A 26,803-nucleotide genomic window follows, 5' to 3' on the forward strand; every position below is an offset into this window, starting at 1 on the left:
ACACCTGGTAGGACTGACCTTGAGTGTATTGCCTGTTTTAGCTGAACCGAAGGAAATCCGGTGTTTGCATTCACCAGGTCAATCAAATTGGAGACTGTATGCGAACTTCACCGAGTGACCACCAGGGAACAAGAAATAACGCAGAATTGAAACAACAATGAAACTGATATCTCTGTCATGTGGGTGAGATGGCAAGAAAGAGCTCGCGCGAAGGCCGTGAGACGTTGACCACTCAACTTCACCGCCCGGCCGTGTACCACATCAACACCCTCGTCAACTGTTAATGTTCATCAACGTTCATTAACGACCATCAACGCTCATCAACGTTTATCAACGTTCATCGACGTTCATCAACGCTCATCAACGCTCATCAACGTTCACCAATGTTCATCAACGTTCGTCAACGTTCATCAACGACCATCACCGTTCATTAATGACCATCAACGCTCATCAACGCTCGTCAACACATCTGCGACGCACCAAAATACTCACCATTTCGTTCGCTCTACGCCCTGATGGCAAATGCACTCTATTGCGGCAGGAAGACTAGCCGACCGCAAACCATGAAGACAGGAGGGTTGGGAACACGGCGGGCGATAACGAAGGTTGAATCTTGAATTTACGATTCTGATATTGGTTTGCTTCTATCTAGGGCTCAATTTATTTCTCCAATGATGATCCTTTGAAATACGAAATACATCATCAAGATGTTGCGCAGATCTTTGCTTCTTCGAGTACTCTTGAATACTCGAATACTGGTCCCTAGCACCGCGAAGAGGTGCCTGCACATCGCTAGAGGCCTTGTTCACGCAGCAATCCCCTACGAAGCACATTTGTTGACGCAGAGCTCGTCCTGCGAAGCACATTTTTACACTCGCGGGGCTCAGGGCAACGAGGGAGCACATTTTTACACTCGCGGGGCTCAGGGCAGCGAGGGAGCACATTTTTACACTCGCGGGGCTCAGGGCAACGAGGGAGCACATTTTTACACTCGCGGGGCTCGGGGCAGCGAGGGAGCACATTTTTACACTCGCGGGGCTCAGGGCAACGAGGGAGCACATTTTTACACTCGCGGGGCTCAGGGCAACGAGGGAGCACATGTCTTACATCGCGGGGCTCGGAGCAGCGACAGCCGTGGTCACGGAAGCTCTCAAGCCCGCAGGCAAAAGAGGGACACTATGATGCATCAAAGTGTGAGGACCGAAGTCCTGATTTTTTTGGGCTGGGAATCCGGCTCCTTTTATATTTTTTCGGCTACGTCTCTACCAAGGAACCAGTTGCGCAGATAGTAGCGAGAATCGCTGTCTCGTTGATAGGCGTTGAAGCGAGATAAACGACGTTGAACTGGTGTTTGGAGTCTTTGTGGCCTACAGACTCAAGTTTCGACCTGGATTCATTGCTTTCAAAAACCTGCGTTGAGTGTGGTGAACCACTTTCTTCACCTGTTGAGAAGAAAGTAACGCCGCAAAAATATGATTCCTACATATCATTGAAATTGCAATTAAATCGCTCAACGCGGTGGCACTCTACATCTGCCCGTTTTAGCCACGGTCACCGTCTCTTTCATGAGGGTTGAAGTGCTTCAACAGATGCCGAATAATGGGTTGGAGACTTTGTGGCAGACAGTCACATTTGATTGTACCGGTTGTTGGCCTCAAGGAGTGCCTCCCATTGATCCCACTAGAATTTTGTCTATCTCCTAGCCCCGCACTGCTCGAACGGTACTTATTTTCTGTTTCTCGCAGCCAACTGATGTTGCCTTCACTGGAAGTTCTGCTATCTGGCGCCACAGACACTGCGAACCTACTCCCAAATCCAGGATGTTGGCTGTATTCTTTGACGGAGAATCAAAAAGTCTAGACCTTGTTGGAAAGCCCAGAATAGGAACCCGAGCCTAGTTTCCAGGACAACTAAGTGAGTCATTTCAGCTACCATGGCTCACGAGCTAGGTTCTCGTGATCGCCACCCACCTCGCGAGATTGCAACGCTACTGTCACATTGATGAGACCCTGGACACAAATAGCACCCAACGGACCAATCAAACACCATGCGCGAATGTAGACAGACGCAGGTACGGTTCTGCGATGCAGATCCCAGCGACGACCCACGGGACAGTAGATCACGGAGGTTCTATTTGTGGCCCGGAGAAGAGATTGGAAGGGTTTGCAAAGGTCCAGACACGATCCACAAGCCTAGACTTGACGGGCCGTCAGCGTACGGATGGAACAGGTCTTTGTTGCTTGGGAGGTCGGTTGGGGCAGATGAGGTATTTGGAATATCACACAGACTTTTGGCAATAGAGATCCGATCCGCGGTCGTGTTCTCCTAGTTGCCCTCGCAAGAGAGTGATTGGTCCTCCGTCGAATGGCAAGTTGCTGTTTTGTCTATCTAGCCTAACGCGTTCTAGAAGCAATGCATATTTTCCTGCATCAACCTTTCCCTTAATCAGTTTACTCTCTTCGAACCGGACATTTCCTCTCCCTATCTGCTCCGATTCGATCGCCAGTCTGCCAACTCTAGGAGATAGCTTTAAAAAATTAATACCAATTTTGGCTAGACCACACTGGGTTACATGAATGGAATATCCGGGGTTTGCACTAAAAGCCGAGAAATCGATTGGTTGCCGGATATGCCAGGAGTCGGCGTTGTGAGCCGACCCATAAAGTGTATTTCAAGCACCCGGCGTAATCGTTGCCATGACTCTGGCGATCCAGAATATTTCCGAATACAGTTGTTACAGAATACTATATTTCAATAGCGCGAGATCTTGGAGAGTGCGGCCTAACTGTCTCTGAATTCTCTTAGCACCGCAGGGACAGATTTAATCAACACCAATCCAAAGAGTAAGTGGACCAGAAGCCTGAAGTTGGATAAGCTTTCGATTAAGTTTAAGCTTGAATCCTTAATAACAACCGCATTCTCTCACCGAGCGAGCGTTTCCATGGTTCAGCGAAACTCAGTTGTCGAAATGATTTGGGGTTCCGCTACTGATCGGCGGTCCCGCTCATGATTCCACGATCTTTGTGAAAGTAACTTTTTCCCATGACTTGGGTCGAAGCTGCCAGTCTTGGCCTGACTCGAAAAACCTTTGTTTCTCGTCAAACATGACTAGGGCGTGGATCGAAAATGAATCGTTTGCCTCGGCTTCTACTCTATAGATCACTCTGCTTTCGATCCACCTTCCCAATCAAACGCATTCAGACCTCTAAAAACCCAACCAGGCCTATTCCCTTGAGCTGATAAGAAACCAGACACTTTCAGAACCTCTAAGGCAGTCCCCTTGCTATCATGTCCTGATCTTTTTACGAGGACACTCTTCTCGGTTCCGTGAGTCTTTATATATAGTCCGTACGTAGTATTTCGCAGGTCGCATGAGACCCCGATGAAATGCCCCTGGATTAGGGAGACATCAATGAAGAATCTGCACGTGGGCCTGTTTCGAGAGCACCCTCAACAGTTTATCTCACAGCCTTTGACATTGGGATTCCTCCGATGTTGTTGTGATTCCAAGGAAAGGCGATCGGTACATTTCTTGAAATACGTGAAGTGATACATACAACCACTCCGATATCATCATGCTTCAGCTTCATTGCTCAGCTGCCACGGTCTTCATTATATCGACATACAGCAATACTAATCAATCGAGATAATTGGCCACTGTTGCTTCAACATCGCAATGTAGCGCTCGAGCCGATGAAATACTGTTAGTATGGACGTGCTGTTCGCCGGTATCTCAGCTTCCTGGCTGCACAGACACGATGTACGTAGTCCCAAATCCAAGATGACGATCGTATTTCTTCACGTCGCGAATGGCTGGGTAGTGGCGTCGCGCGGCCTGATATGAATGATCAGCTTGTAACTAACAGTGAATGAAGATCAATTCATACCTAGTCTCGAGCCCTTCGCCTTGGTTGACTCAATGCTGTCGGTATGACTAGGCTCGGCAGTTAGGATTGTTTGAAACCATTTTGCAATGTTACTTTGGGCAGGCCTTTGCTTTGGAAGAGTTTCCAATGAAGCTCTTCCGCCCACCGAGCGACGAGCGGCTCCTGCTTGGTTTTCGATTCCCTGGATTCTTAGGCGCTTTGGCACCAGTGCGACGTTGCTTCCGCAGAATATGATACATTTTCCCTCGTAGAGAGTCAACGCTTCGCACTACCCGATATTGTTCATAATATGCGTCGGAGCGGGCTTTCCACGGCAGCTCCCGATGTGCATCGAGCCCGGAGAGAAGGTTCTTCTCCTCCCATTCTGACCAAACTATTTCGCTCCGTGGGGACATGGCGCTTGCATGAAGTAGCAGTAGCAAGAAGAGACCTTTAAGACAATGGCGCAATTTGAATCCCGCATCGATGGGCAAGGTGAGCCTAAAGAGCCCCCCCACCGGGTCCCATAGTACCGTTGGGTCATCAGAAACTTTCAAAGGCTCAATAAGACGACCTATGGACCGTTCTGGTCAGTCGATCTGGCGAGTCTAAGTTGAGAAATATCGACTCCGTAGTTCAGCATCCCTCAGACTCCCACCGTTCGATTAAATCCCTAGTTCTAAGAACGAGCAACCTTCAATTTCGTACTTCCAAAAAAAGGTTCTTGAATGTTACTAATATACGTTGAAAGAAAACAGGAATGAGTTTTCAGGCCGAGTCCCACCGGCTATTGAATAATGTAACATCAAACAGACTTTGGTGGCGAATATTTTGTCTTCCGGCAAAGGTTCTTACCCCAGAGTTGAATGTCTTTCGTGACTGATTGGTCAAAATATAATCCAAATTAAGGACAAGTACGGAAAGTATGGATGGAAGATAATGGACCTCGCAAATCCCGATCGCAAGCTCCAGTTTAGCGAACCAGCTCTCTATAAAAGGCTGCGCGACGTCTCCTTTGACATTCGACCACAATTAGGGACGGTCATTATCCCAGCGTGGCTCGCAATTATGGGTGGAATTCGAAGACTTTCGTACAATGATCAACGACAAAGCTTTCGGAGCCGATTGCAACGTGCGCTATCCCTGTCATCCTCCGAGTCTGAGGATATCCGGAGTCCGTCAAGGTCTGCGGTGGGTGATACCACAGAGGACGAGGCCTCTTTTCAGGAAAATGACTCCTTTGGCAACGACCGCAGTGGTAGCTTGGCGGATGATGGCCAGGAATATCCTTCCCAAAACAGGAGTATGAGCCCGAGACCCGAGAACGAACTGGAACTACCACGACAAGATGATCTTTCTGGAGACTGCAGTATGATCGCCTTCCAATGTGTCGCAGAGTGAGTGCCACAATTCTCCTGAAACAATGTTTTGTGGTCCGTTTGCTTACAACATTAAGTCTAGATATCCGAACGAAGTTAGTCGTGCGACCCACCGGGAAAGAACAGAGGCTGACTTTTTCCAGGTCCATGCAAAAGTCACTGGATAGCCAGAACAGCTGGATGGCAACTATTCGCAGTGATCTGGATGACATCCGCAGTCGTTTGGCGGTTGTGGAGACAGCTATGGAGATGGTGGCCAAAGAGGGGGAGAACGATACTACAGAGGATAATGCAACTAGGCGAACACTTCGGTCACAGCGGTGATCTGGATCAAGATTTGATGAGGTGGAAGTTTATATTCCAGAGCCTGGTGTCAGCCCTTGACGGCTGAGGTACCATCATGCCATTGTGATTTTTGACCAATCATATCTCACCGGAGCAGACTCTGACTTGAAGCTGTATTAACCATAAGGCTGCAGAACAGTAAATTAAAAGTCACTATAGATTCGTTGTAGCGAGATGAATTCCTGGCCTCGCCGCTGATAGTCGCATACTGATACGATAAGACATGCCATTAAGGTTTTCGGGAGTCTAAGCGCTTGGCGATCATTTTAGCAACTTCCCACTAACTGGCCCACTGGATTCTCACTTCCCAGTGGTGGATCAATTTGAGATGCATAGATTGGTTGTCGTATTCTTGGTAGAGTATTCCAAATCTTATGACCCGCGGATAGCCCGCTCAATTGAGTTTCGATCTGCGGATGGACCAGAAAAATACCATAGTTCACGAGTACACCAGCCTTTTTACGGTCTAAAGTGGAAATGAGTACATGTATCTGGTCCGAGCCGTAATTGTCGTGGTAGATATGGTATTTGACGAGGAGATCGAGTCTGTCGGTCACAGTCTGGTCGATGGTGGAGTTTCTCCCCGGGTGGCTTAGCGACCAAAATGTTGGTATGCCGCGGGGAAGGCAACCCTGTAGGGCGTGGATATGGAAGAAGTCGATCAATTCGGGCATCTTCGATAAACCGAGGCTGAATGTGGTTTCCACCCCATGCTGGTTGATGGCGGTTATAGTCTCCGGACAATATGAGACCGGTGGTTCTGGAGCTACCTCGAACGATGTTTTGTATGGTGTCCTGGATGGCCGCTAATATGGTTCCCACCGATGCCTCGTTGGGCGTGTGCATCGGCACCGGTGGGATATAGACTGAGAAGATCAGAATTTGGGTGTCTGCAGACCAGATCTTGACTGTCGCCAGATCGGGGTGGTTGCATGGTACCTGGCGATGGGAGGACGTCGACAGCCTCCGGTTGACGTAAATAAGGCTTCGAAATCGGGCCTTGTCATTTTCCATCGTCGGTCGGTATAGTCGCCACGCGCTGTGATTTACATGGGTTCGGAATGCGGTCATAGATGGTTCCTGGATGAGCAGCACGTCCAAGTCCAGGCTCGGATGGTTGTTGATGAGGGCTTACATCCCCGCCCTCGATTTCATGGTGTTCAGCTGTAAAACTTGGAGGTTTTTCTCTACATTGCGAGGAGGGTGCACTAGCAGGAGTCGGACACAGTCGATCCCCCGTCGGGTGTTCACCACTGCACTCGAGGCAGCGTGCTCTGACGCCTGGTGGGCATCTTGCTCGTAGATGTTGGCCGCCGCAGTGGCCACACCGGGGCGTCACCTGGCACGACCATGCCAGGTGCCGGAACCGTTGGCAGCGGAAACACCGCTTCTTCTTGATCTCGCATTTTTCTACTCTTCCAATGTACCTCTCACCTAGAAGAAGACCGTCGTCGATTATCCATTGCGCGCCCTCCGCGGAGTCGAACCAAATGCCCAGCGGAGCAAATGTCCCCAACAATTTATCTCGTTTCTTTAACCAAGCGATGTCTTCGATTCGGAACCCACGCCACGCCCTTGGAGGTCGTTTTCTTCGGTAATTTTCTTAATGGCGCCTGCCTTGTTTCTTTCGATGTCCAGTCCTTGGGTTGGCGTGTGATGCACGACCACTCCAAATCGTGGTATCAGCAGTCTTGTGTCGTTACCTAACTCGTTGAGCCATTCCGTGTTGTTGCGGGCCAATTCGACCTACGCGGGGTCTTTGAAGCGGATCCTGGTCTTCGTGGTACCGATGCCGTTGACTTGGGAAACTTGGGTGGATGGCGCGTTCAACAGTGCTGTTCTGATGTGCGTGTTTGCTGTGGGGGTAGGGAGGTAGCGGCCAAACGTATCTCCGTTGTTATCAGTGTCTGGTGATTCTGCGAGAGACCGCTGAGTGCTGATCCGGACGCAATTCTTGTCTTTTTCGTTTTGTCGGCGGTTCTCACGCGATTGCGGTTTGTCTGTGCCGGCTGCAACGGCCGCCCAAGAACGTATCGGAGTAGGTGCGTTCAGTCCATCTATCTGTATCCGCAGTCCTTGGATCTCTTCCTGTAGTTTCTCAATTTGATTTTGGAGCTCGCTCTGGTTGTGTTTCACTTCGTTCAATTCGGTGCGGGTGGCTTGTATGAGCGTGGTTTGCTCTTCGATAGTGTGTTGCAGGTGTTCAAGAATCTGCCGAATCTCTTTGGTTGCCACTCGTCCGCTGCTGGTTCCGGTGTTGGTCGGCTTCAGGGATTCCGGGGCTGCGTGGGTCTGCTCGTTTTCTATTCGTACTCGTCTCCTGGTCCGGACTGCGGTCGTTGGTTCAAGGTGTTCCGGCGCGTCGACCCTTGTTTCTCTCTGCGCGTTCTTGGTAAGGGGCTCGGGAGCCCCCGTGGGTGGGTCTGCCATTCCGCTCGGCACACAATCACAATAGATTTATCGCCACCAACTTTCCACGCAAAGTCCGTACATCCACTCATTACAGTCGGCGAAATACATAAACAAGTTACATGAAGAAGAATCGCTTCTACTCCGGATGACAAGTAAGTCGGGGGCTCACGTCCTGAGACACACAGTGTCTCATTCTCGAGATTGACGTCGAAGGTTTCAAGATGGGCCCGGCGAAGCTGTGCTCACGCTCGCTCCCGACCCCCATGCTCGGGACCACCAATACTGGCCGAATTGTCACAAGCCCAGAGTGCCCATCCCAAGCAGACACTTGGTAGATGCGGCATGCAAGTATTAAGATAGATGAAACGTAAATAAAGAATCGCGCCCAAGTCGGTTCATGAGAATGCTTAGGGTTTGTTTTCTTTGGCCTCTTTGGATTTTTGGGAGTATCTCCAACGGTCCCAGTTCTCCAATACCCACCAGTTGGTAATATAGGATGCGTTGTAGAGCCAGTTGAGAACTTCTTCATCATCGCACTCCTCATCGACCGCGGCAGCTAAATCGACAAGGCTGAAGCGCTCGATTGGGTTCAGCTCGTTCGGGTCCTTGGACACATCGGAGAAGCGCCATTCCACGTCGTTGACTAGCGGAATCACCAGGCGGAACTTGGGCCGGGCGGCCGACCGAACAGATAGCCACGAACCACCGGTGTTCATGACTGTGAAATGCCAGGCTTCGCGTCCGTCTTTCTCGACGACCTGCGGTCGGATCATGGATTGACCTTCGTACAGCGAGCGAATATCGCGGGCGGCACGTGTGCTGTCCTGGCTAAGGGATGCCGACTCAATCAACAAGTCGATGATGGTGGGGACGATCTGGGTGCTGATGACTGGGGTGTCGATCTGGACGGGAGGGAGTTGAGGGTGTGCAATCACGATGGGGACCTTGAAGCTGCCGATGTGGGGGTTGTCATAAGGAGTGATACCGCCGTCATTGGGGAGGGAAAGACCGTGATCTCCCGCCATGACGAACAAGGTCTCATTGGCAACTCCCTTCTCCTCCAGGATATCGATGAGGTCCGAGAGCCAATCATCCACATAACTAACCGAGTTCAGGTATCGATTCATATCGTTGTTCGCACCGGATTTTGAGCCCATCATCTCTTCATAGGCGTCGTTCGGAATCCCCCACGGATGGTGAGTGGTACTCGTGAGGTGGGTGAGGAAGAGACGCTGGTGGTCACGTTCTGCATCATCGATGGCATCACGGATGTACTCTCGAAGCTCAGATTCCGGATAGCCATAGTAGTTCACCTCGGCACTTGTGACAGGATAATGCTTGGCCTCGGGCTTGGTGATCGTCTCCTTGGTATGTTTGTCAAGGAATCCTAAGTGGGGAGTCAATTTGTTCTGGTTGTCGTACATTTCGGTGACCGACATCATGTAGGTCGAATGCCACGGCCACTTGGTGAAGTCGTCGCTATCGCTGGTGATATCCGGTTGCTGGCTCAGCATGTCGAAGACATGGGGCAGGCATGGCTGGTAGATATGGTGTTCGAATTCGCGGTTGAAATCGGCGACCATTGGGGTTACGCCACAGAAACTTCCCGTCAAACTCTTAAGAGTATATGTGGAGGAGGTGATGGCATCCTTGGCGCTGATGCCACCGTACGCTTTGCGGCCGTTGAAACGGGCATCGTCGTGCTCAAATCCATTGGGGAAGTTGGTCAAAAACTCAGCAGTTCGTGTGAGGTTTGCAAGGCGGTCTACAACCTCTGGGGGGATCGTCTTGTCCTTCCATGTTTCCGCGATGCGCTTGTACATGAAACTGTCCTTTTGCAAGGGGAAGATATCGGCACGTGCACTCTCAAGTTTCAAGAAAACGACATGCTTGATCTTAACATCGCCGCTAGCCAATGCGTTATGAATCTCCTCCAGCACCGGCTTGTCGAGGTTGGAGATATGCAATGGGTCCTGTTGTTGGTTGTAGTGAAGCGCCAGGGGGTCGGATTGATCCCAGTCCTCGAAACCGGCGATCCGTTCTTTTGACATCCAGCTCCAACGGGGGGCGGGGCCCAATGCAGTGATCATATCCAAATACTCAAAACGTCCCGGTGTGCCAGTGGTATCGACGGGGGAGTGACGCTCCGCGCCCTCAACGATTGTAGTCAAGGGCAAGGTGGTGGACATGTACATATATACCGGATCCCACGGTCGCATAAACCGAAGGAAGAAGAAGAGACTGAACAATCCCAGGATGAGCGCCCGTTGGAGTACACCATCGGTGACTCGTTTGGACTCCGGGAGGTTGGGTAGTTGAGCGGTATTCAACAGATGGTCCCCCTCTTCGTTATCGCTGAGATCATTATTGTCATCCATGGAGATCTGTTCGTAGATTCGAGGATAGGGAAGATCAGGGGCTGAGGATTTATATCGTGGCCAGAAGCGCTGCACCAGAGGCTCCACGTGCGGTCGCACACGAGCAAACAGCCATCGAACGGGCCAGGCCCAGACATGCAGGATTCCTCCAGTGATTACATGAATGGAATGGGCAGCGAACAATGAGATTGTAAGGAGGATACCCTCGACAATCAAAAACCCGGTCAAACCGGTGAGCAGAGTATGGATGGCAGCCGCATCACCATTGAAGGATTTGGCTTGGCGCCAGTGGATCTCGGCACCGGTAAAGACGTAGAAGGAGGTATTGGCGGCAGCCATGAAGGAGACAAGTAAACTGTAACATATTGTTAGAGATTGAATTCAATTGAAATTTCATTCAGATTAAGCCAGAATAAATTGTAAAGACAAAAATTGAAGTGGAAAAAGGGGCACGTGGACACTTGCCTAGAGGGGATAACCAAAAGTGCCAGTAGGGCGGCCCCCGGTCGCCACGCGACCTTCTGGGCGAGAATGCGAAACAGCAATAGAATCATCACATCTTGGAAAAAGAAGGTAAGACCCCATAGAAATAGACGGGTAAGAGGTAGAGAGTATATATGAGCGTAAAGATGAAGTAATTTGGCACTGAATAACGAAAGAAAGGCTAGTGTGAAAAAAATAGCGACGGGCAAAGTCCCAGACGGCATCCAGGGTCTCACCAGGAGAAAGACGAACACGCCGGATGCCGTGACTTAAATAAGCATGAACAGCGTGAACGACCTTCATGGTGTATACATATATATGAATGAATGAAAATGCGTATATACTTCGCACCCCCGACATTTAGAGAAAACAAAAAGAAGAAGAACGAAGAAGATGTAAGGAAGCCCCCAAGGGTCTTCCTCTATGCCAAGTGGGATTTAGTGGAGACGATGACAGTGGTGGTTTACAGTAGTAGTAGAAATCAGCTACAGTCATATTCGAAATCAGTTTTAACTCCACACACACTCTTGCGACTCGAATTCCCGAACCCTAGCTCGTGAATTCCTAATCTAAATTAGGTATAGCCGTCGATCCCTGAATTCCAAAAATAGACATTGTATTTTACATGACGCAAGTGGACCCTGCCCTGTGTATGTTACTCGAAAATGACATACAATGGTATGTGCCGTTCTGACCACCCCAAGCAGGAAGCCTCTTCACCCGTCTAGCACTATTGACTGACACATAAGTCTCACAAAATGGCTCCGAGACTTCCTCCATCCAAGCTGCATCTCGTCCGTGATATGATAGAAAGCCAGTCCCTTACCACATCTCAAATGGCCGAAGAAGCTCAATGCAGCCAGACGGACAGGAAAGTTACCAATTGGCATGTGCCTCAAACAGACAACCTTTTTTATTCCATGAAACCGGTCAAACAACCAGCAAGACAACGCCTAGTGGATCTGACAGGTGGTCTTTTCCTCATCGAACAGGGGTATTTCTATCTCCAGAAATCGCGAATAGGTTCTATCATATTCAATATGACTCTGGGAGGATCAAAGCCAGAGCGAGAACATTAACCACTCCTAGGATGACACCCTAACCTGAGCCTCTCAGCCTAACCATTCCTATGTGGCTAGGGGCGAGCCGCCTGCCATACATAAATAGCACAGCATCTTATGAAAAGCTTTTCATCTGAGAGTGGGCCATTAATCTCAACATCGTACTCATGCCTCCTTGCAGGAGGTAAATCTTGACTTCGGGAATTTATCGGAGATAATGATATCACTGTGTTTGCTTCTTTTCTAGATACAAATCTCATTTGTACTATAAATATCACCAAAGTTAAGCAAGCTCGAAATGTTGGCGCGACCAAGTGTTTCTTCGGTGTCGGGCTATACCCGGAGTTAAAGCAGTAAGCCCCGTTTGCGGTCTCTACGTATCCGATGGTGCTGTTTTCAGCGTCGCGCCTTCCCGGACTTAAGGAAAGTTACTCCCGTCGGGAGTATTCCCTCTTCAATTTCCTTTGCAGGTATATAATGTTTTTAACACCTGTAAGTAAGAGGCGGTGTTTCAATACAACAAATCAAACCATTCCAGACATCACTTACAGTTTTGACTATCACTACATCGCACGTTTGAAAGCCTCAATACGATAACCAAGTCCTCGTTGTTTTCGGTGCCACCGGCAATCAGGGCGGGTCTGGGGGATTGATAGGGACACCCCAACTTTTGTTAGCTAATATTTATTGTCTAAAGGTTATAAAATATCTCTTAGCGCTAGGGACTTATATTAACGTAAATCGCAAGATAACGGACTTTGTTGAATATAGAGGAGATCTGACATTGCTTCCCATTTTCTTAGGCCAGCCTTGACTGCTTCTCCGTCCGCTTTATTCCAGCTGATTCATTCAATAGAACCGCCTTAATCCGAGTAAGAAGCTGATTTAGGCTAAGCTAGATAACGTGGGCAAAACATGGTATTCGGGTAATAATGATATTATCTGACAAAGCTTACTAGAGAGAAGTAGCTAATGTCTTGCTGTTTGATATATTGCATCAACAATCGAGACATGTCCACCCTTGACTGCCAACATCAATGGATCCTCAAACCATCGATTCAGGAGGTTGACATCAATTTCCCCATGGCGTAATAGTGCCTGGACCATCTCCAAGTCACCACCACGGGCAGCAATGAAGATTGCAGTGTCGTGACATGCGATCGTGCTTTCATTGATGTTCAGACGTGTGCCTTGTTGCACTAATAGCCTGACCACATCGTGATGGCCGTGTGCGGCCGCTCGACATATCGGTGGATCGATTGAACCCCTCCCATTGATCTCCACGCCCTCCATACTCAACAGACAAGCAACCGTGTTCATGCGTCCGTGATATGCGGCAACAGAAATTGGAGAGTGGCCTGCAACACCGAGATTCGGATCGATCCCTGGCACCGCAAGGAGCCGTCATAGGAGCACGGTATCCAATCTGGTCGCGGCGTGGTGTAGAGGTGTAGACGGCGTCTCGAGTCTCCCGCAGCCTCCAACAAAATTAACGTTGATGTCTTTCTCGGCCAACAGCCTTTCGGTTATCTCGTCGCATGACGAGTAAGTAGACAGCCAAAGTGGCGTATTGCCATCCTTGTCTTTGCAGTTCACGTTGGCACGGGGGTGACTTAGGAGCAAATCGACCACTTCCAGGCGTCTGTTTTGAACGGCGAGATGGAGCGGCGTATAGCCTTTCCGGTTCTGGATGTCTAAGTTCAGACCCTTTTGTCTAAGAAGCCGCTTGACAGCATCTATCGACCCATGGGACACTGCTTGATGAAGCGGTAGCTCAGCATCCTGTGATGATTGAGTACCAAGAAATACCTCGGAGTCGGGATCGTTAAAAAATACCATTTTCATCGCGGGACGATTGAAGTGACGTGCCCAGGCCCGTGGCGAGTGGCCTGAATCATCCTGTAGATCAGGGTCGCTGCCACTAGAAAGTAGCAGATGCACGAATCCTATTCTGCCTGCGAAGACCGCTAGGTGGAGCGCCGTTCGGCCGTGTTTGTGTTTGACGTCCACTCTGACGTTGGGCTGTTCTAGAACGCTCTTGACGGTGGAAAAAGTTCCGTAGTGGATGGCATACCACAGGGCGCTCTCGCGCGCTTGATTTTGAATGTTGATGTCTAGCTCTCGACGATTGAGCAAGAGCTCACGCATTGCAGTGGAGGAGTATTGAAACGCCCTCATCAAAGGAGTTTTCCCTCAGTAAACGGCATTGATGTTGGCGTTGTGCTGGAGTAAAGCCTCCGCAAGACCAACGTTGTCGTATTTGACGGCCAGGTGCAGCAGATTGCTGTTCTCAAATGTGACTTTGTATTTCCAGATGCTGGGCTGTAGTCTAAAATCAAGGTCTTTGCATGATGATGCGAGGGCAAATAATGCACTGCCGTCCAAATGCGACACAATCCACAGCAAAAGCTCGTTGGGCAGGTCTCTGATGTTTGGCTGTAATGTGTTAGCTCATCGGTAAACTCAGTAAGAACGAATTGAAACAGACCATAATTGGACAGCGGATTGGAGCTAGAAGCAAATGAGATATAGAGAAAAAATATCATAGATCATTGGTGTGAAGGGATGATTAATGGCGCTTTGCGTGATAGTTGCGCTGCTTCTTATGAAAGTCGCATAAACCGAAGGTATTGGGCATGGAGAAGCCTCCGTGTTAACATAAGAGGCTTTTGACTGAGAAGTATCATTGCCGAGGAAACTGGAGCTCTCCTCTCTAAAGTGGCAATTTTGGAATCCTGAGGTCATAATAACGGGCTTGGTGGTCTGGACGAGAAGTTTGGAATTGGCTGTGTCCAAATCAAAACACGGGATGAATAATAACAGTGAAGGTATGAGATGACGAAATATGAATTGATCGGCAGTAGATTTACCGAGGCTAGTAAGTTGGCTAAAGCAGGGGTGTAAACAACAACAGCAAGCCCCTCGTTTCAACATCTGGACATAAGATGAACGGTCCCTTTTCGTCACATTTGACCGGCTTGCTGCACTCGTCACACCCGTTGCGAGATAGATGTATTGTGTAAAGAGAAGCCACGGGTTTCAGCAGGCCTCAATTACGAGAGGTGTCCCTCAACGCTTTCTACCAAGTAGAGCACTTGCGCAACAGAAGGATCCGAGAAGTCAATAAATACGTCCTCTACCCCCGGCAATTTGCTCTACGATTTATTAACTTGACTCTGCAAAGTCGAGCAGGCTTGTGCCTGAGGCATCTGATAAGTTCTCCCCTTTGATCGAGTACTGGAATTTCTAATGTACTGACATTTATAGAATACACCGTGGACCAGAAAGTCAGACAGTGCCTGTGAAAGATATGATTCCCACCAGATGCACTGCCATTCACGCCAGCCGATCAAAGGTACGAGTTTTGGGTTAGCTGGTCAAGTGTCTATGCAAAGATGTCTCCGCTATAGCAGCCGACTGAGATGATCTACTGTACAGCCTCTATGTGTATTCCCAAGAGAAAGCGCGAATATCCCCGTCGCAGGTATGTTAATCTTAGCCTGACCTGTCTGAATTCTACTGATCCGGAAGACGATGCGATTCCAATAGAACCGACATTCGACCACAATGCACGAGCGCAAGGACCGCAACTCTTTGCCGTCTCTTCATCCCAGTCTTGCCACCAGAACATGTGAGTCATGGATCATCTCGCCGATATACAAGCTAATGAATGACAGTGAACCATTGACATCGCACCAGAGTGGCCCCGAGAATACAGCATCCCGTTAGTGCTCTACACAAAGCCATGGCCTACACACCATTCCTGGCCCCGTCGCTTCAGACCACGCAGCGTACACTACTATAGGTGAAGAATATAAAACAAAGGAGCGGGCCAATAACAGGTGCGGATATCCGATTGCGAGGCTCGCTGCATAGAAGCCTGAGATGTCCATTCTTCCTGATGATGTGAGTGATTTATCGCGCCCTCTGCTGCGCTATATCAGTTATTTGAGCAAAATATTGTGCCCCAAAAAACGAACACCACTGACATCTTCATCCCAACGTAGGCGCAGCCTATTGGTCACCCGTGAAAACTATTGTGGCGAGTCCTATTTCCGCCGGATCAGAGATAAGTGTTGTGATATGAGGCTGGTGCAGATCAGGAACCAAGCCGCACCGTCGGAATTAGCTCCGAAGTGTCTATACAGACGACCAAGTTGAATTCCAATCAACTTGGCTAATTGTTGTATATATAGGCTCATGTATCCCTCTGAAATAACAAGTCAATTCATACCTTTGAACGACAACAGTGGTTGCTAGCATCTGGAATTCATCCCATAGAAAGACTGCCATCTCATCGAGGTACAGACCCGGCCATTAGATGGTCACAGAGCGCTATGAACATCGGCCGTGTTATGCTTTGTCTCCGACCGACACGGGTCTGGGGCATGGACGTGTCCAAAAAGTCGCAGGTTCCTGCGAATGTTTTTGATCGTCTGTTCGCTCTATTCGGCCGCCTGGGCCATTTGAGAGCAGGTTAGCGACTGGTTTTGTATCATATCACTAATAAGATGTAGCTTGGACGGGGGTACATGTATTGTGAGTCACTGTTTGTGCTATCCGGTATGTACCGAGTAGGCCCCTAGATCGTCACTTCGACATGGGAGTGGTAGGGGGAAGTGACACCTTGCAGATTCTCAGGCCTACCCCAACTCCTCTTATTTTACCGCTTTTCGACTTTTAATGACCTCAATCTACCGACCAAATCAAGGCTTATAGTTCGCATTTTGCGCCTGTCATCTGACTGTCATCTCAATCTACTTCCATTATTTAGAGTTTGTTGTGGTCGGCTCGTATTTCGGAGAGATTTCCTCCAATGATATTTCATACACCCACTGTTTGTTGAGACGAGTCGAGAACCTGGCATGCATTTATCTAGAGCCTTTACTGTCTTTATTTAAAAGTGATTCTCTCCGCAAGCAATTTGTATGTGACAACATATAACAAGTAACACAATCAGGTCCTCATTATTCCATGACACATACAGTATAAGCTTCGTCTGATCATGTCTTTGCAATCCGATTTCCCATTACCAATCACCCCGACCGAAGAAGCCTCCCTATCAGATGAAGGACCGGAAGGGGAGGCAGACTTTTGGGGATTCGACGGAGGAAACAGCCTTCTGTCAATGGCACTATGGGACTCTTCACGGATAGCGAAAATGTCTGAGACTGAGGAGAAAATCAATGGCGATAAAGCGAGCTGTTCGCTACCGGTATCTGTAACCAAGCCTACCCGAATTCTATCATTGCAGAGGGGGTTGGTCGATGATAAGTTCGGCTATGAAACTGAGATCTTTGACCGCCGCTGTCGTGAAGCCAATATCCACAGGTCGTCGAATCTGGACTCAAGGCCTGAGATGAACAATTGCCCCGGAGGCCCACCTCAGCGTTTCCCCAAAAGCCGGTTTTCGCTTTACCACAAAGCGCATCATAAACGATCGAACTCGACTGCCACGCAGAAAAGAAGCTTCGCATACGGTAGGCGTGTACGTTTCCCGGTTAACCGTAAACACCATTCAAGATATCGCAAATATTCGCGAATATGGAACTAGTAAATAACGCCCGGGTTCAGACTCGTCTATGTCACGAACTGTGGTTTGTGGGGGAAGACATGTCATCATGTGTAGTTCTGTCTGGTGTCAAAGAAACGCATGGCTCATCATTTGGACACTACGGGGATATGACAGCTTGCCACGATCGGGAGGCTCTAGCTCTCGTGTTCGGTTAATTTGCATTCTTATTCGTGGTTCCGGCTTCCTCCGGATTGCCCTTCAAACTTCAAATTACTGGAACATGAGTCATAAATTCATTTTAGTATGGCAAACCCCGTATGATGTCGATACAGGAATAATGCTATTTCGGAGCTTTTCTTGATACAGACGAATGTATCTTCGTATTAAGGTTTGAGAAACAATCAAAGAGTGTGTAGGTGGTGAACATCAATTTCCGGAAATATTCTATAAAGTCCGTAATAGAAAATCAACAGGAAAGCAAAGAGCTCTTTGGCTGACTCTGTGTGGGGCTCAGTCATTTGGGGCTCTTATGTGGGGGCTAAAATAAGAAAGGCCTGGCCAATCTTTGGGCGCTGATGGTGATCGAAACGATCGGGATCTGCCGCAGCTCACGATACCTATTGATACGTGTCGACGATCGATGAATCGGTAAGTTCTCGTTCGTAGCAATGAATTATCACTAAACAGCTGTCTCTTCTAAGTCTATCCGTCTGTCGGTTCTTCATACATACTAGAACTCAGGGGCTTGCTTCTTAGTAAGCTCCTTTTCTGTGGATCCTCTCTGAAACAGGCACTAGTGGTAATCTACCACTGACAATACGCGCTACTTGGGTCTCAAATGGCTCTGAACGTATCTCGCGAACCTCCTGAACTGAAAGATCCCCTTCGTGATCCTATCTGCCTGGTGGATCGGGTCCGCTTTTGCTTCTTCTCGTTTTCAGCGCGTAATTCCTTATTTTCTCTCGCTAAAATTGTGGCGCCTTGTATCACGAGTTGGAAGCCCTTAACAAGTTGGTTTAATGCACGATCCGATGGTCTTGGTGGACTTCGAGATCCTGTACGAAGTAAAGATTTGATTGATGAAGCCTGTCGACGTACTTCTTTCTCTGTAGAAGGGGTTTTGAGGGTAAAACTCCGGCTTGATTCGCTACCCCAGCTCGGAGGGGGGTCGGTGTTCGAAGATGAATATTAGGCTTTGAAATCACTCAATAGGGTATATAAACTAGCATTTATATAGTAGTCGTAGAATATATAGTATCCCACCAGGAAACGCCAGAATATTGGCCACATTATGTAGCCCTCATCCCGGAATCATAAAAGCCCGTATTTTGAGCCGACGATCGCGAAAGGCTTCTATTATAGGTGGGCTTAAGACTGGTTTCCAACCGAGACGGTTTAGAGGATGGGCGCTTTCGAGCTGTCGCAAGCCCCTGCGGATATTGTTGATCATGCGTCGGCCATTTGCGATGTTCCCAGTGACTAGTACTCTATAATATCGAGAACAAAATGTATTTTTAGGGAAGAAGTATGAATGTTATGTTGTACCACAGCGTTGATACAGCCGTGTGCCACAGTAGCTCCTCATCCAATGCCGGAAGATACTGCCGGAAAAAACTGCCTGGCAAAGATGGAACACTAGCGACAAACCCCTGTGTGCACTTGGTTGGCCAGAGCTGTGACAATCCGTTGTCCGGACCTCGCAAGACGACAAGCCGCTGCAACTGGGCGGTACATGCCTCCAGCAATACTATAACGATGGAGTTTACCAACTACAATAGGTGGTTATTCGTGCATGGCGTATGATCACTGAGGTGCCCTGATGGGTTTGACACGGAATGGCCACCCGAAGGCTCTTGCCGTTACTCTCCTTGCAGGCTTTGAAACTGAGGACGAGTTTAACTTGAGTCTGCTTTGTGAACCTTTGGGGTAATGGATTGCAAACATATCGAGGTGCTTTTTGTCTTCTTTTATGAGCTATTATCTTCGTTGGGCGGCATCTCTGGGGAATGGGCCGCTGATCGTCGTGTACGTTCCGATTTAGAAGCGGTGGCAGGTTTATCAGGGAGAGTTTTTGATCGACTGACACTGGGAAGACAATCTTTGGGTTTGTGTTGAAGCTTTCGCTTAAGCTTTTGAAATCGAGAAAAGAACTTATTTGCATATATTCCCATTGTGAACGCGCTCGTGGTGTGTTGAAGACTGGAGGATGGCAGTTCAAAGAGATCCTTACATTTAGTAAGGAATGATCGCATCTGGAGGGCATTTGGAGCAGGGTAGATTACCACAATTCTTGCCAATCGCTAACGGTGCCGTCGCCAAAGAAAAGGGCTGGTGGTATGCAAGAGCCAGGGATATTCATTTCAGATAGCTCTCGTGATACAATGCGAGACTGGTTGCTTTCAACGTCAGTTGATATCAATACTTGGACTCGAACAACCTACATCACCATGCTTCAGATGATTTGCAGTCACAATAACGCCACGTTAAACTTCAAAGAACTCTACTTGATGTTTAGCATCCAATGCGTCAAATTACACTTGCAGGCTCCCATTAAGGGATGGTTTCTGCAATATTTGTTCCAAGGCCTCACCTGTCGCTCGGTTCCGCATATCACTGTTTTGGGTGAACATGTGAGATCGAGCATCAACAGTTGAGGTACGTATATAATGGTCTATTAAACACGGTCGAATATGAGAACCGGGAGGTCTTGGATGCAATCACAGCAGCCTCGGTATGGATTTTGCCGGTCTATAAAAGACTCTCGAGCACAACGTCTCATCCATTTCATTCCAAAGGCCACGATGGACCATCCCACTTCGCCTTACCCAATTGACCGGCCAGCCAAGAGACAGTGTTCGGTAGCCCAAAATGCAGAGGTGGAGCCCAATTTTGAAAACCACCCACAACAATCTTCAAACTGCACAACCATCGATCCCAAGGTCGGTCATACTCTCTTCCGCAGGAAACGAACAAAATCACCAATCCTGCACAGATCCCAGTGAGCACATCCGGTGCCCTTACGGCGGAGTTTATGAAACTTCAACACGACAATGGCAATCTTGCAACACCAGCCCTCAAACTGCTTGACTTGTACTTCTCCCTCTGGGAATGCTACGTTGTCAAATCTGCCGAGAAAATACGACTTGAGGATGAGCAGCGACAGCTTCAAGAATTAGATGAGTGGTTAGCAAGCGACAGCGACATCCTTCTGCAGCTCTGCGATAAACAGGCCCTGGTATCGTGGGATCGAAAGCGAGCAGTTCAGGCCCTTTGTAACGGTGTGGTTTCAGCCTTGCAAGCGAGCGATACTCAAGCCTACCATGTTGATGGACCTTGCTGAGGTCTCAGCATTATTGAGCGTTCATGGGTAAGAACGACATTTGGTCAGTTCCGCTATCGCGTTTTCTCCTAAACCAGCGCTGTTTTTAGATGAGGCCCATGAAACCGCCGGTGAAGTTTCGTTGGGTTTGGAGTGAGAAAATAGTCACAAAGACATGAGACAGACACATCGTACGGCCTATTTGTCGTCGTCTTCTCATTGTTACTAGACTCGCTTGCAAGCACCCTCGAAGCCGAAGGCAGCCTCCCGATCCTGTCGCATTCCCTCAAGAACACACACAGTCCCACCACTGCGCAGCCGCTCCAGAACGACGTCCATGCCCTGCTTGCCCTTCAAGACAGCGTCCCGAGTTCGCTTGACACCGATCAATTCAACAGTCCGCTGGATGCCGACCGTGGACAAGGAAGACAAGACCCCTCTCTTCGGCTCTTCTTCCGCATCAGCACTATTCCTGCGGCTGAGAAATTCGCCTTGTCCGAGTCTAGAGCGGAAGGTCACATTGGTACAAACTATGGTCCGCTCGCTCTTTTGATCGATTGAGAGCCCACCTAGAGCAAGAGCATACTTGCTCGAGAGAAGACGCTGATAGTACTGTTTCTCAACGACGCTGAGAATACCAGTCCATTCCAAGTTGCGGGACTTGGTCTCCATCCAGCCCTCTACGGGGTCGACTACGGTGGTCTCCAGGATATAACTCTGAGCGGAGTTGTCGGGCCCACCCATTCCCCTCGGCAATAGCCTCAGAATCCCCGAGGGGATCTTGGACCTTTTCAGGTGGAGCCTAGTCGTGTGGAGGCGGTGTGTGTTCGGGTCGACGTATCGATCGATCACGTCGGTAGTGAAGACATGGCGGCAGTAGGGATTCGGATAACGAAGGAAATAGGCGAGAGTCACTGCAGGGAACGAATAATCGTAGGTGGATGTGTTTTCGAAGATTTTCATCGTGTTGGTGTGGATGAATACATTATCAAGGGAAAGGTGGGGTGTGCCTATCGAATGCTGGGCGACTGTTTGCGGCGAGAAGCTTCCTCGTCCCCATTGGAGACTGCTATGTGGCTCGGACAGCCACATGGTTTTCTGCCTATCACCTCGGCGAGATATCTAATGGTGACGTGATCGTATGTCTGCGGGGCTGATGACAATTGGCAGGTGCAATTACGATGAGAATTGATGGACATGAACAATGGCGATTCAAGTCATATTGCATAGGTGGTTTCTTGTTCATAATCAAAAAATTAGTTTCAAGCAAAAATTCGTCAGTTATGAGCTTAGGATGGCCAGTTGTCCCACAGTTGCGTACCCATTAGGCGATTGCAGCGAATCGCTCTCACCATTTTGCCGTCCATATACGAGCACAGCAGCGCACTACTAATTTTGATGCAAATATTTCGAACAATATCATAGTTTTCTTGTGTAATCAATTGAATCGTTTGAGTCGGCGAATCCTCTATTCTGAAAAGTATGTTAATATAGCTCGCCAAGATTGGCTCCTGTCCTTTGAGCCCGTTGGCAGAGAAGGCATGCGAAAGAGCCTTTCGAAAACGGCCATGATCAGCGTCATTAGCGCTAATGGATAGGTACTAGCGTCGCGCGGTCTGTGACAAAGGATCAGCTTGTAATACTGGAAGGATTAAAGCTATTTCGTACCTGATCTCGAGCTTTTTGTTTGAGTTGGTTGATTGCTGTCTGTTGAGATATGAGGCTGTTGCAGATCAAGAAGCTTCCAGTTCTTTCTGCGTGGAAGAAATACATGATGCAAGTAGATGCCTTCACTGTGTATATATATATAGCCTCATGTCTCCCTCTGAGAAAACAATCAATTAATACGTCTGAATTACAACACTGTCGTCGTGTGACGTTGCTTTCGCAGGACATGGTACTTTTTCCCTCTTAAAGACTCAACGCTTCGATCCACCCGATATTCTTCATAAAGTGCGTCGGAGCGGGCTTTCCACGGTAGCGCTCAATGGGCATCCAGCTAGGAGAGCAGATTTTCCTCCTCCCATTCTGGCCAGCCCGATGCGCTACGTGGGGACATGGTGATGCTCAGGCAAGTGGCAGAAGCGAAGGGACGGGTGGAATGGACAGCAGAAAGTAAACTCGCAGATATAGGTTTGTTGAGTTTATCCGCTTGGTCACTCTCGAACGTCTTTGGATGACAAACAACAACTTGAGCGGGCCTCTCGATGATTCCTTCAGGAAATTAGTGAACCTCAAAAGAGTTAAATGGACGCTTCAATGCTATCACCAATATCGATGCTCTGTCTAGTCTTCCACGACTAGGACAAATATTCTTTGGTCACTGGAGGCTGACAGTATCTGAGATCGGCCCGGGTGTACAACAACTGATGGAGAGGCAATCCTAGACTCATATGGTACTCGCGCCTGGTTGCGGACGGCTGCTACATACCACTGCTGACCAACTTGCTTGGCCTGCCGTTGCCGGTGCCATCTCGCGCAGAGGAATTCTTTGGCAATAGCACAGAGCTTATATTGCAAAGTTGATGTCTCTATGAGTTTATCAAATCTTGATACGGATATACGTCCTTCGCAATCAATATCTCAGGTCGAATGCGGGGTAAATATGGTCGAAATCAAGCAGAAAGATGAGACTAGGTCGAAAGAGCGGAGCTGGGTTTGGAAACACTACCTTACTACACCTGAATCTGGTACCTGGAGATTAGGAAATAAGGAGTGGTCCGAGCTTAAACACCTGTGTATTGTGTCGCCATCCACCTGCCGATTCTTTCGATTTGCATCGAAACTGCGATCTCCAACCACAGCGTTGAAACAGCACCTGCAGCAAACCCACAAGCTCTTCCAGGACGGCCATTCAGGGTGCCAGGGTCCGTTAAGCTCATGGATTTCTAAGGAAAAGAAGCTCCCATTCGAAGAAGCTGTCTTGAATTGGATTGTATCAACCTGCCAACCGTTTACATGCGTCGAACAGCCTTCATTCAAGGCTATGTTGAGGTCTGCAGGCTTTCAGGACTCCGTACCAAGTGCGAATACTGTGTCGCACCGATTATGTCTTCGGCTTGATGCTCTTGACAGTGAGCTTCGAATCTTAATGTCTTCAGCATCCTCAATTGCGGTATCTTTGGATGGTTGGACAAGTCAGAATTTATTGCCAATGCTAGCCATTAATGCTCACTGGATGTCCTCTGCCTTCCAGCAATATCGAGCTTGTATTGAGTTCGTTGAAATTGAAGGCAGCCACTCTGGAGAGAACCTTGCTAATATCGTTGCGACGGCTCTCGAGAGGTTTCATATATCTGAAAAAGTTATGACAATTACAGCTGACAACGCATCGAATAACGATACCCTACACCGATATCTCTACCAAAAGCTGTCTCAGCGGTACGATGAGTATCTGGCCGAGACTATCATCCGAGAAGGGACGATGAGATTTACCCATAACTCCCAAATCCGCTGCTTTGCTCACATCTTGAACTTGGTTATGAAAACTATATTGAGGTCTCTACGCGCTAGTTCGCATAAGGAAGCCTGTGATCTCCTTGATGATGTTGCTAAGCGGAGCTGGAAGACGGTCAACCCTCCTACCTCGCCTATTGCAAAGCTTCGACTACTTGTCCTTTGGATTGCACGATCTGCTTAGCGGATACAGAAGTGGGATAATTGGCCTGGCTGTACCAAAGCTATCAACTATGATGTTGATACTCGATGGAACTCTACCTTTGTTATGATTGTGAGAGCCGAAGAGTGTCGCCGTCAGCTCGAAGATACAGTCAACGATGATCCAGATACCGAAGCCTTACGTCTCACACCCAGCGACTGGAGACAGCTCTCGGATATCAAAAAGATACTGGCTCCCTTCAACGAATATACCGAGTACGTCTCTCGGGATAGCCCTTCAATTCTTCTGGCGGCGCGTATGTTTGGAGAGCTCCGTTCTATACTCCTCGCTATCAAGGAACGACGAGGAGAGTGGCAGAAGGTCTCACCAGCAATAACTGTTCCTGTTTCCGATGGAATCTCACTCCTAGAGAAGTACCACGACTGCGTCAAAGACAACGACATAAACTATATCGCAAGCGTTCTGGACCCTCGAATCAAGACCAAGTGGCTCAAAACGCTACCAGATGGAGAGAAGATTATTGACCGAATCCGGGAGTTCCTGAAGAAAACATATTCCACTCCAAAACAGCCTGTATCGACTACTCCAAGCACCAATTGGAAGAGCTTCGAATATCGATTTCTGGAAGCATTTCAGCCTACACAGTATAACGTCGCTGAGTCTGATATCGACAAGTATTACGATACTCCGACAATCAGCACTGGTTTCGATATAAGCCAGAGCCAGTCCGAGTTTATACGAAACTGGTGGAAGGCCAACATGCTTGAATTTAGTTGTATGGCAAAGGTAGCACAAGATCACCTTGCTATACCGGCAGCAGAGGTAGATATTGAGAGGTTGTTCAATGGTGGGAGAGATGTGCTGGGGATTCGACGTTTCTCCATGAAAGGCAAGACCCTTGGGACCTTATTAAGGCTGAAAGATGCTGCACGTTGGAAGTCTTCGTAGTTATACAGTAGTAGTTTTTTTGGGCATACAGGTGTTTGATATTCTAGACCTTATTTGCAGAAGCATTCTTGTAGGGGCCGGGCATCTCGAAACCTCGTTCCACAAACTCTTTTTCCTAAAAAGGCTAGATATTAGTTCGCGAACCTGTTCGAAATTCGCGAATTTTGACGAATCGAAACTGCCATAGATTCGAGGCCCCGAAACCAAGGTTCGAATTCGATTCGATTCGCCGAAATTCGCGAACTTCGAACAGTTCGAAAATTCGTGCGGGGCGGTAGCGCTGTTGAGTATCGCGGTTCAAAGCTTATGGCAGGACTAGCGATGGACATTTAATTAGACGGGGTTCCCACTTTTGATAGTAACCTTAACAAGAACACTACAACTACCTATCTCAACAAGCGCTTTCCGCCCTTGCACCAACCGTGTCAGCACACCACTCGAGGAAGATGTCGAATCCCTGGTCCGGATTATCTTCGTAGGTCTGCCAATTCCGGCGAATAAAAGCTTTGGGCTCAGCAAAGAACTCCTCGATTGGATTCAAGTCTAAAGGACACAGAGGAAGACCTCGTGTTGGCCCCCAGTGCCTTCTGGCAGCTGTTGTTGGAGAAAAAACTGGAGAAAGTTCTTCGACGAAAAATTGCCCGCCACCGTTCGGTGAAAGCTGATGACACTGCCATTGTCGTTTTAGTAAATGATCGTACCCAGCGCAACCTGACTAAACGAGTTGACGATACCGACATTACTTGGACCGCCATCGAGAAGCAGCTTCTATGTGGTCAGGGCTATTCTCCCGGGGTAAGGAACTCACGCTGAAGATCTGCTTCAACTACGTAGATGATCGTCACTCTTCTCCAACCGCTGGTCGGAAAGTGGAGAAAAGATGAAAGTCATCTGTCACGAGAAGGATGCTCGATGAAAGAGACGCGCAGCTTGATGCGGAGCAGGATGCTTCTGGACAAAACCCAATCTGGTGCAGCGTCTATAATCTGATGCGATGCGCTTCGTCGACATGCCCTCTGGGCCCGTATTGTTGGGTGGATCCAATGGGAAAAAAGCACTACCAACTGAAAACTCATCATCTGAGGCGCCTAGTCACCCATGTCGAAAAAGGTGGGGTTTTGGACGGCCATAGGGATGTGCCAGAAACGGTACGCGATGAATTATATATGGAAGAGCAACAGAGACTGGAGAAGAACAATCGCAAAGGAGGACATATCGTTGGAATTTGAATAGCGTATCCTCCTATCAACATCAATGTCCTACCCTCGCAGTCTTCCGCCTCTGGGTTAGACATTCCGGCTGCTCAGGCTGCTGCTGACTTGAAGTCTCTAAGCCCGCTCGACATCCCTGGACCTAGGGACGAAGCAGTCAAGGAATATAGTGAGTGGCAGGTGTTAAATGTCACTGATGACACCCTCAAGGCTGCATTTAGACAAGCCTGTGACATGATGCTCGAGAATGGTCTTGACCTTGAGCAG

At 48.6% G+C, this 26,803-nt stretch overlaps 3 protein-coding genes across 3 annotated transcripts; 1 reads left to right on the plus strand and 2 right to left on the minus strand.

Annotated features, from left to right (window-relative positions):
* Positions 1 to 8,409: 8,409 nt before the first annotated feature.
* Positions 8,410 to 10,719, minus strand: N7471_013029 (uncharacterized protein; the record flags this gene model as incomplete). The annotated part of the gene is made up of 1 exon (XM_057285748.1): positions 8,410 to 10,719. The coding sequence occupies one exon, from the start codon at positions 10,717 to 10,719 to the stop codon at positions 8,410 to 8,412; it is 2,310 nt and encodes a 769-aa protein (XP_057129741.1).
* Positions 10,720 to 16,929: 6,210 nt separating this feature from the next.
* Positions 16,930 to 17,654, plus strand: N7471_013030 (uncharacterized protein; the record flags this gene model as incomplete). Its single annotated transcript, XM_057285749.1, has 2 exons — positions 16,930 to 17,404; positions 17,479 to 17,654. The coding sequence occupies 2 exons, from the start codon at positions 16,930 to 16,932 to the stop codon at positions 17,652 to 17,654; spliced, it is 651 nt and encodes a 216-aa protein (XP_057129742.1).
* A 3,329-nt stretch (positions 17,655 to 20,983) lies between these two features.
* N7471_013031 (uncharacterized protein) lies at positions 20,984 to 21,850 on the minus strand (the record flags this gene model as incomplete). Its single annotated transcript, XM_057285750.1, has 1 exon — positions 20,984 to 21,850. One exon carries the CDS (start codon positions 21,848 to 21,850, stop codon positions 20,984 to 20,986), a length of 867 nt encoding a protein of 288 aa, XP_057129743.1.
* Positions 21,851 to 26,803: the final 4,953 nt, after the last annotated feature.

Source organism: Penicillium samsonianum, assembly GCF_028829775.1.
Source record: "Penicillium samsonianum strain IBT 33392 chromosome Unknown utg000008l_segment0_segment0, whole genome shotgun sequence".
NCBI classification, from domain to species: Eukaryota; Fungi; Ascomycota; class Eurotiomycetes; order Eurotiales; family Aspergillaceae; genus Penicillium; species Penicillium samsonianum.